This window comes from Sapajus apella, unplaced genomic scaffold (genome assembly GCF_009761245.1).
Source record: "Sapajus apella isolate SASKATOON/1434 unplaced genomic scaffold, GSC_monkey_1.0 scaffold2644, whole genome shotgun sequence".
Taxonomy (NCBI): domain Eukaryota; kingdom Metazoa; phylum Chordata; class Mammalia; order Primates; family Cebidae; genus Sapajus; species Sapajus apella.
The window spans coordinates 1-9,074 of record NW_022439570.1 but is presented as its reverse complement, the minus strand read 5'-3'; the positions used below and the strand labels follow the sequence as shown (position 1 = coordinate 9,074).

The 9,074-nt window shown below is 60.3% G+C and overlaps 1 protein-coding gene across 1 annotated transcript; it reads left to right on the top strand.

The window, feature by feature from the left end:
• Positions 1–1,875: 1,875 nt before the first annotated feature.
• LOC116547314 (MAP kinase-interacting serine/threonine-protein kinase 2) lies at positions 1,876–7,737 on the top strand. The gene is made up of 9 exons (XM_032273300.1): positions 1,876–1,959; positions 2,224–2,297; positions 2,560–2,664; positions 2,767–2,822; positions 2,901–2,996; positions 3,367–3,561; positions 4,177–4,341; positions 5,132–5,175; positions 5,420–7,737. Exons 1-9 carry the CDS (start codon positions 1,934–1,936, stop codon positions 5,661–5,663), a joined length of 1,005 nt encoding a protein of 334 aa, XP_032129191.1. The 5' UTR covers positions 1,876–1,933; the 3' UTR covers positions 5,664–7,737.
• Positions 7,738–9,074: the final 1,337 nt, after the last annotated feature.

The following is a 9,074-nucleotide window of genomic DNA, read 5'->3' as shown; positions in this document are numbered from 1 at the left end:
CCAGGCTGGAGTGCATTGGCATGATCTCGGCTCACTGCAACCTCCGCCTCCCAGGTTGAAGCAATTCTTCTGCCTCAGCCTCCCGAGTAGCTGGGACTACAGGCGCACGCCACCATACCCAGCTAATTTTTGTATTGTTAGTAGAGACGGGGTTTCACCATGTTGGCCAGAATGGTCTCAATCTCTTGCCCTCGTGATCCGCCCGCCTCGGCCTCCCAAAGTGCTGGGATTACAGGCTTGAGCCACTGCGCCTGGCCAATTTTTGTATTTTTTTAGTAGAGACGGGATTTATCCATGTTGGCCAGTCTGGTCTTGAACTCCTGACCTCGTGATCCGCCTGCCTCGGCCTCCAAGAGTGCTGGGATTACAGGCGTGAGCCCTGCGCCTGGCCGGAGTTGAGTTTTCTCCAGAACCATCTGCAGTGCGTGTCGGGCTCAGCCGTTGGCGGCGGCTTGGGTGGTGGCATCTCAGGACACCCTGGTGTCCAGTTGTTCTCCTGACCCTTCCTAGGGCAGTTTTGTTGGTCAGTATAGACACGGGACAGGGCAGAGGTGGCTCGAGTGGACACCACGTCCCCCACCACCACCGCCAGGCCACCACAGCAGGCAGGGAACCCGGGGCGGCGCGGTCATGCAGGCAGCCATCTGCCCAGTGAGAGGGGCCAGCGTGTCCAGCCTGGGAAGAGGGTCCCAGCAGGTGCCAGGGGAGCTGTGGGCGCCTCCTGACCCCACCTGTGTGTGTGAAGGTGGCCGGGAGCAGCTGGATCAGGCAAGAACCTCTGGTCCTTAGAGCTGTTGGGGGCAGCGGGGTGGCTTCTTGAGGCTCTGGAGCTCAGGGAGGCTGTTCCCACTAGTGGCTGGGGCGGCCAACCAGGGTGGGCCTGAAACAGACGTCAGCAGAGGTGGCAGGCAGGAGTCTGCCCAGGCTGGCACAGAGTCAGAGAGCAGGACTTGGTGCTGTGGCCACATGTGAGGTGGGGCCTTGTTCCCTAGTTCTGTGGGTCACATGGGAGCCGGCTCCCGGGGACAGAGAACTACAGCTGACCGTCTCTTGGTCATGGAGGGTGGCCGCGTAAGGCAGGGGGACCCTGACGTCCTGTGGGGGTATTTTGCAAAAGTCACAGGTCCAAGTATGTCTCGGAGAGCTGTCAGGGTTGCAGGTGGAGAGCTGGCCCACTGGCTTTTCTGTTTTCTTTCTGTCCTTTCTCTCTCTCTTCTCCTCCCTCCTTCCCTCTCTCCCTTCCTTCCTTCTCTCTTCCTCTGCTTCCTCTCCTTCATCTCTTCCTCCTTTCAATGGAGTTTCACTGTCGCCAGGCTGGAGTGCAGTGGCGCCATCTCTGCTTTCCTGCGTCAGCCTCCTGAGTAGCTGGGATTACAGGCAAACATTACAGCTCATGTTTGTATTTTTAGTAGAGACGGGGTTTCACCATGTTGGCCAGGATGGTCTCGATCTCCTGACCTCGGGATCTGCCCGTCTCGGCCTCCCAAAGTGCTGGGATGACAGGCTTGAGCCACCGCGCCCGGTCTTCTTTCTTTCCTTCCTGTCCCTGACTTGCTCTCTCTCTTTTTTTTTTTAATTAGACAGGGTCTGGCTGTCACCCAGGCTGTGGTGCCACCATAGCTCACTACTAACTTAAAAAGCGTTTTGAAGAGATGAGGTCTGGCTCTGTTGTCCAGGCTGGTCTCAGAACTCCTGGGCTCAAGAGATCCTCCTGCCTCAGCCTCCCGAAGTGCTGGGATGACAGGCGTGAGCCCTGCTCTCTAGAGCTGCAGGGTGTGAGTGTGGTGAGTTCCAGGCGTGGCAGTGGAGTTTCTGGCCTGCCCCTCTCTGCCCTGAGCCTCCCGCTCACCCAGGTGCTGTGTCCCCTCGCCCATTTCAGATCATTGAGAAGCAGCCAGGCCACATTCGGAGCAGGGTTTTCCGGGAGGTGGAGATGCTGTACCAGTGCCAGGGACACAGGTAGGTGACCCACCCTTTCCATGGCACTGGCCTCAGCCTGAACACCACATCATCCCAGCAAGCATTTGTAGGGCGCCCAGATTCCCAGGCCCTATGTTCCCCTCCCTGAAGCAGGCTGGTTGGCAGCTCCAGGTGGGCAGCGTGAAGTGGGCCCATTACCCCAGTCCCAGTCTCTGGCGGACAGACCCCTCCTAGGCTGGGCAGCAGGTACCCAGGGACCTCAGGAAGCCTGAGCTCCTCTCTTGCTCCCCCACCCCCACCCAGGAACGTTCTAGAGCTGATTGAGTTCTTCGAGGAGGAGGACCGCTTCTACCTGGTATTTGAGAAGATGCGGGGAGGTACGCGGGGGCCTCCAGGCTGGGGGGAGGGAGAGAGCTGGGGGAGGTATTTCCAGCTGGGTCCTTACGGGGTGGGGGCTTAGTGTCACCTGGAGAGAGGGGGCTTGTGGGGTCTGAGTGTCCTGCCCAAATAAATGGTGGCTCAGGGGCGAGGCCTTTGGGCTGGAGGAAGCCGGTGTGGGGGCGTCCCCGCCAAAGTGGAGGTGGGGGCAGGCATTGAGGGGACTCGGAGGTGACCTGTGTGTTCCCCCTGCCTGCCCAGGCTCCATCCTGAGCCACATCCATAAGCGCCGGCATTTCAACGAGCTGGAGGCCAGCGTGGTGGTGCAGGACGTGGCCAGTGCCTTGGACTTTTTGCACAACAAAGGTGGGTGGTGAGCCCACCCGAGGTCCCCTAGGGTCACTTGCTAAGGACTCCTGGGAGATCCCCAGCCCCTCACCCCCTGTGGTTCTGTGGTTTCTCCCCCAGGCATCGCCCACAGGGACCTAAAGCCGGAAAACATCCTCTGTGAGCACCCCAACCAGGTAGGCCAGCTCCGGCAGGTGGCCCCGCTGGAGGGCGGGCCGCGTGGGGCCGCTCACGTCCTCTTTGGCCCCTCGTAGGTCTCCCCCGTGAAGATCTGTGACTTCGACCTGGGCAGCGGCATCAAACTCAACGGGGACTGCTCCCCCATCTCCACCCCGGAGCTGCTCACCCCGGTGAGGCCCGCGGTCAGGGTCGGGGAGGGCTGGGGGCGCGGCCGCCCGCTCTGCGGTTGTGTAACCTTGCGGAGCCGAGGCCGCGGAGCTCGGGCTTCCGCCTAGCAACAGCCGTTGATTGGCTGGCAGGGGAGACGGGGCGGGGCCTCGGGCAGGCGCCAACCCCCGCCGCTGTTTGGCCGGGTGGGGCGGGGCTGCGGCCAGAGCGGGGCGAACTCCGCACCTGCTGATTGGGCGGGGCACGTTCCCGGCAGCCGCTGATTGGTCGGGCGGGTCCGAGCTGCCAGCGCAGGTGACCCGCAGTTACCCATGCTGGAGCCCCACGTGATGCCGGGAAGCCCCGGCTGACGCGCCCTTCCCCCGCCCGCAGTGCGGCTCGGCGGAGTACATGGCCCCGGAGGTGGTGGAGGCCTTCAGCGAGGAGGCCAGCATCTACGACAAGCGCTGCGACCTGTGGAGCCTGGGCGTCATCCTGTACATCCTGCTCAGCGGCTACCCACCCTTTGTGGGCCGCTGTGGCAGTGACTGTGGCTGGGACCGCGGCGAGGCCTGCCCTGCCTGCCAGGTGTGCCAGGCGCTCACACTTCCCTACGGGCCTGCCCTGCGCAGCCACCCCTGGGGACCTGCCCCCTGACCACCCCAGGAACTTGAGCTGTGCGCCCTCTGACCCCAGGAGCCCTGCCTTGTGCGCCCCCCGCACCCCAGGGACCTGCCCTGTACGCCCTGCTCCCTGATGCCATCCGTAGGGCAGTGCCCCCCTGTTCTCCACGTTCTCGATGGCTTTTCAGCTTTGCTTGCCCAAGGGAAAAGCAAGACAGGGTTGAGAGATCTGAGAGGTGGAGTGAGGTCCCTGGTTTGGGGGGATCAGGCTCAGGCCACCTGCCCAAGTGTCAGGGCTCAGCATCTGTGGTCTGTGACCCCTGTAACCAGGTCCCCCATAGCTGCCTTTTTGAAATCCAGGTCTACTTGGGTAGAGCTGACTCTCCGGATCCAGCTCCCAGTCCCCTCTCCCCCTTGCATGCGTGGCCTAAGGTCTCGGTAGTTGTGGTTCTGATGGAGCCATGTGTCAGCCCTCAGTATCCAGGCCCTGGGGCAGGTCTAAGCTACCCTGCCCCCAGTCCAGGTTTACCGTGTGGATGCTCTCGGTCATGCAGCTGACCCCCGTGTTCTGCGCCCCCAGAACATGCTGTTTGAGAGCATCCAGGAGGGCAAGTACGAGTTTCCCGACAAGGACTGGGCCCACATCTCCTGCGCCGCCAAAGACCTCATCTCCAAGCTGCTCGTCCGCGACGCCAAGCAGAGGCTGAGCGCCGCCCAAGTCCTGCAGCACCCCTGGGTTCAGGGGGTTAGTGCCAGCCCTGAGGGCAGGGAGGGCATGGGGGCGGCCTCAGCAAACATGGCAAGCCCCGAGGGTGTAACCTGGGCACCCCAAGATGCACTGAGGCTTGGGATGAGGGGTGCAGCCGAAATCCTCACTGCATGCACGGTGCCCGCTGGCCCGGCAGCTCCCAGGAGCAGTTACTCAAGTAATCTGGAGGGTGGTGGGGACCTGTGCCCAGCAGCAAGCTGGAGTCAGGCCGGCAGCTAGCCCAGCCGACATAGACCCCGGCCCAGCCTGGCCTAGGTCTCAGGCCCACGCCCCACCTCCACCCATCCTCTGTGGCTTCCAATCTGGGAGCAGTTGGGTGTTTACTGCCAGAGGTCATCTGTGCAGAGCTGCCACCCCAGGGAGTGAGGATTTACTAAGAATAGCAGCTGGGGTCACTCTCTCCAGGCGAGGGGCTGGGGACCTCCATACCCCTCCCAGGAGCATCCAGAGACCTGTGGGTTGAGCAGGGCAGAGGTGGTTTGGGCTGGGAACAGCTGGGGGAGGTGGGGCTTGGGGCTCAGCCCCTCACCCTCACTGGGTCTTGCAGTGCCAGCCTGGCTCAGCCTCCTGTTCCCTGGGCAGATGGACATGGAGCCTCCCCATAGAGACCTTGGGGCGGGGGACTTGGCTCATGGGGCACTCGGCTGCACTCCTGGTCTCAGGTCGGGTCCTGGTGACGGGGTGGGCATGGCGTCCGTCCCTTGGCCGGATACCCTGTCAGCGCCCTGGCTGCTCTCCAGCCCTGCCTCCCCCACTCTCGTTGCAGTGCGCCCCGGAGAACACCCTGCCCACTCCCATGGTCCTGCAGAGGTGAGGCCCGGGTCCAGGGGGCAGGGTTTCCAAGTTAAGGTGCTTGTGAAAGACCCAGAAAGCCTCTTTGGGGTCAGGGAGGCAGGCAAGTGCCGGATGACTCAATGGTGCTTCCGGCAGGGCTCTGGCGTCAAGGGGGCTGGGAAGGGGACAGACAGCCTCTTTGTCCAAAGCTTTGCACAGACTCCAGGGGTCTCCTAAGGGGTGCCTTCTGGGTGACCACCTGCCCCACCTTGTTTACCAGGAACAGCTGTGCCAAAGACCTCACGTCCTTCGCAGCAGAGGCCATTGCCATGAACCGGCAGCTGGCCCAGCGCGACGAGGACCTGGCGGAGGAGGAGGCTGCGGGGCAGGGCCAGCCCGTCCTGGTCCGAGCTACCTCACGCTGCCTGCAGCTGTCCCCGCCCTCTGAGTCCAAGCTGGCCCAGCGGCGGCAAAGGGCCAGCCTGTCCTCGGCCCCCGTGGTGTTGGTGGGAGACCGCGCCTGACCCTCCCGTCTCCCTCTGTATATAGGTCGCCTGTCCCCAGATCAAATCGAAAGGTTTTTTAAGCTATCTCCAGCTGGTGTCCAGCGGGCTGCCTCTCCTCCGGCTGGATTCCCAGGCACTAAGCTCAGCTGAGGGGCCGTTTTATAGAAGGTTTTTGCTTTTGGGTTTGTTTTTTTTTCCCCGTTTCTGCCCCCTGCCCTTTATTTTTTCTCCTTTTGATTGTTAAAAGCAATGCAGTCACCCGGGGAGGTGGGCAGAGGGTTTGGGGCTGGGCTTGTCCATTCCCCGGCCCCCTGGCCCGCTCACCTGAACTCAAGGTGTCCCAGGTCACCTGCGCCGCCCGCCACCTGCCCACGTGGCTTGCAGCGACAGGAGAGCAGCGTTGGCCATCTTCCAGAGGTGGGGAGGGAAACGGGACCCTGCCGAGTGTCCTCCCACCTGCAGTATTTCAGGGACAGATCCTTCCCTTCTATTCCTCACCCTGAGGGCACCCCTGGTGGCTTGGTCGGGAGGAGAGAGGATGCCTGTCTCCAGATGGGCCAGGCGGGCAGGTGGAGGGCAGTCGACCCACCCCACTCCACCGGATACCCCAGCCCCTCACCCGCACCTGCTTCGTCCCTGTGATAGTTGACAATCGGGCATCCTGCCAGGCCCATCTGTCCAGGACCCATGGTGGCCCAACTCAGCCTCCAACCTTGACCTTAAGCTGCAGCTGACCCCGGGGGCTCGCCGCTACCCTCCCCACTGCGCCAGGGCCTGAGACCGCAGGAGCCCCACCCGGCCCGCAGTCACTTCCACCACTGCAGGCAGAGGGGCTGGACAGGCACTGTCAGCCAACGTGGGGGTCCCGAAGACACCCCCTCTGGGCACCCGGTGCCCCTTCTCAGGGCTCAGTCTGACCGTGGCCACGTCCTGCCTCGCGCCGCTCCTCAGGCCTGGCACAGAAGCTCTGCCAGGTCCATCCTCGCCCTTCGATCTGGGCTCAGACCCTGGGGTCTGGCCGAATCCCCACCCTCAGGGCAGCGTTTTAGGCCTGCCGCCTTCAGGAAAGTGGCCTCAGCCTCCCTTCAGGCACCCAGGAATTGGGGGTGTCTGCCCCCCACCCTCCACGCTCTGACCCCTGGGGGCTGCGGGTCCTGCCACCCCTTCCCAAGGGTGGGTTCGTTCTATGCAATACAAGGTTCCACTTCTGAGTGCGAGGCTGTGGTGGCAGGTGGCATCGAGGGCAGCGGCCCCCCCAACTCCACACCTGGGGCAGCCCCTCTGGCTTCTAAATCCGCGGTCGGGATTGTTCGTCATGTTTAGTTGTTTCTTTTTTTTTTAAGAAAGAAAAAACATCGGTTGACTTTGCTTCCCTGTTCTTGAAGAATACTTGAATGTCGGCGGGGGGGTGGCCTGTGGGGGGGCTTGCCCAGCCCCACTGCTCCTCCCAAATCTCCTACGATGGTCACAGTCTGGTGGCTGTGGAGGTGCTGTGCCCTCCCTGGTCCCCCCCACTGCCCGTATCTGTGGACTGCCCCTTCCAAAGACCCCAGGGAGATGGGGAAGGCCGCCCCCCTCCGCCATCATGTCCTGCCCGTCAGTGATTCCATATTTTGCAATGGGGGATTCTCTGCCTTTTTGTATAAAAGAAATAGCAAACACCCCCGCCTGCTACAGGCGCCCACAGCCATCCCAGCTCGAAAGCTGAGTGGCTAGCAGCTTTTTTTTTTCCTGAAGGTGGGACAGTCACATCCTCTTCCAGTCCCCCTCCCCCGCCCCTGTCACGTCCACATGTGACCTGGAGGACTTGTCAGAACCATACTGTGAATGAGCAGAGATCCTGGGATGCCCAGGCCAGCTCCCAGCGCTGGGGAAAGGAACAGCCATGTGTCAATGTTAACGATGTTTTTAAAAGAAAAAAAAAAAAAAAAAACTCAAAGTTTTTTTAAAGTGGGGGAAAAACATCCAAGCACTTTAATTCCATTGTACCAGGTGAACTGATAGAACTCAGAAGTTTTCCTTTACACCAACTGTCAATGCCGGAATTTTCTATTCTGTTTTGTAAGGATTTAATAAAAGTCAGAAAACCTGCTGTGTGTGCCTGAGTTCTGGTTTTCTGTCACCAAATAAGGAGCTGTCCCCACCCTGTTGGTGCAGAACCACGTTGTTGCCAGTGACTCTGTGAGGGGATTTTTGAGGGGGCTGCTCCTGTGGGGTCTGTCTCTGCCCCAGGATGCCTGGATCCTCCTCTGGGAAGACAGGCAAGTAAACAGGTGAGCTCACCAACACCAGTGGCCTCATTCCTGCAAGCTGGGGCGACTCCAAGGCAGGGCTCAGCTGCCCCCCTTTTTTTTTTTTTTTTTTTTGAGCTAGAGTCTCATTCTGTTGCCCAGGCTGGAGTGTAGTGATGTGATCTTGGCCCAGTGCAACCCCCACCTCTCAGGTTCAAGTGATTCTCCTGCCTCAGCCACCTAAGTAGCTGGGATTACAGGCACCTGCCACCACTTCCAGCTAATTTATATATTTTCAGTACAGAGGAGGTTTCAACATGTTGGTCAGGCTGGACTTGAACTCCTGACCTCGTGGTTCACCCACCTCAGCCTCCCAAAATGCTGGGATTACAGGCGTGAACCACCGCACCCGGCCATTTTTCTGTGTTTGTTTTTTAAAGACAGGGTATCAGCCGGTCTAGGTGGCACTTTGGGACACCAAGGCAGGTGGATCACTTGAGATCTGGCCAACATGATGAAACCCTGTCTCTACTGAAAATACAAAAATTAGCCTGGGCCGGGTGCGGTGGCTCAAGCCTGTAATCCCAGCACTTTGGAAGGCCCAGGCGGGTGGATCACGTGGTCAAGAGATCGAGACCATCCTGGTCAACATGGTGAAACCCCACCTCTACTGAAAATACAAAAAATTAGCTGGGCATGGTGGCGCGTGCCTGTAATCCCAGCTACTCAGGAGGCTGAGGCAGGAGAATTGCCTGAACCCAGGAGGCGGAGGTTGCTGTGAGCCGAGATCGTGCCATTGCACTCCAGCCTGGGTAACGAGCGAAACTCCGTCTCAAAAAAAAAAAAAAAAAAAATTAGCCTGGTGTGGTGTTACATGCCTATTCTGAGGCAAAAGAATCACTTGGACCTGGGAGGCAGACGCTGCAGTGACCGGAGAGAGTACCACTGCATTCCAGTCCGGGCAACAGAAATCCGGGTATGGTGGTCCCAGCTTCACGGGAGGCCAAAGCAGAAGGACAGCTTGAGCCCAAGAGGTCGAGGCTGCAGTGAACCATGATCATGCCACTGACTCTGGGCTATAGAGTGAGACCCTGGTTTATTTTTTTATTTTAAGAGTTTCACTCTCGGCCGGGCGCAGTGGCTCACGCCTATAATCCCAGCACTTTGGGAGGCCGAGGCGGGTGGATCACGAGGTCAA

Excerpts from the sequence above, each read along its gene's own strand:
- LOC116547314 (XM_032273300.1), top strand. The coding sequence starts at position 1,934 with ATGCTGTACCAGTGCCAGGGACACAG. Across the intron at positions 3,562-4,176 it reads AGGCCTGCCCTGCCTGCCAG|AACATGCTGTTTGAGAGCAT; the intron begins GTGTGCCAGGCG and ends CTGCGCCCCCAG. Across the intron at positions 4,342-5,131 it reads AGCACCCCTGGGTTCAGGGG|TGCGCCCCGGAGAACACCCT; the intron begins GTTAGTGCCAGC and ends CTCTCGTTGCAG.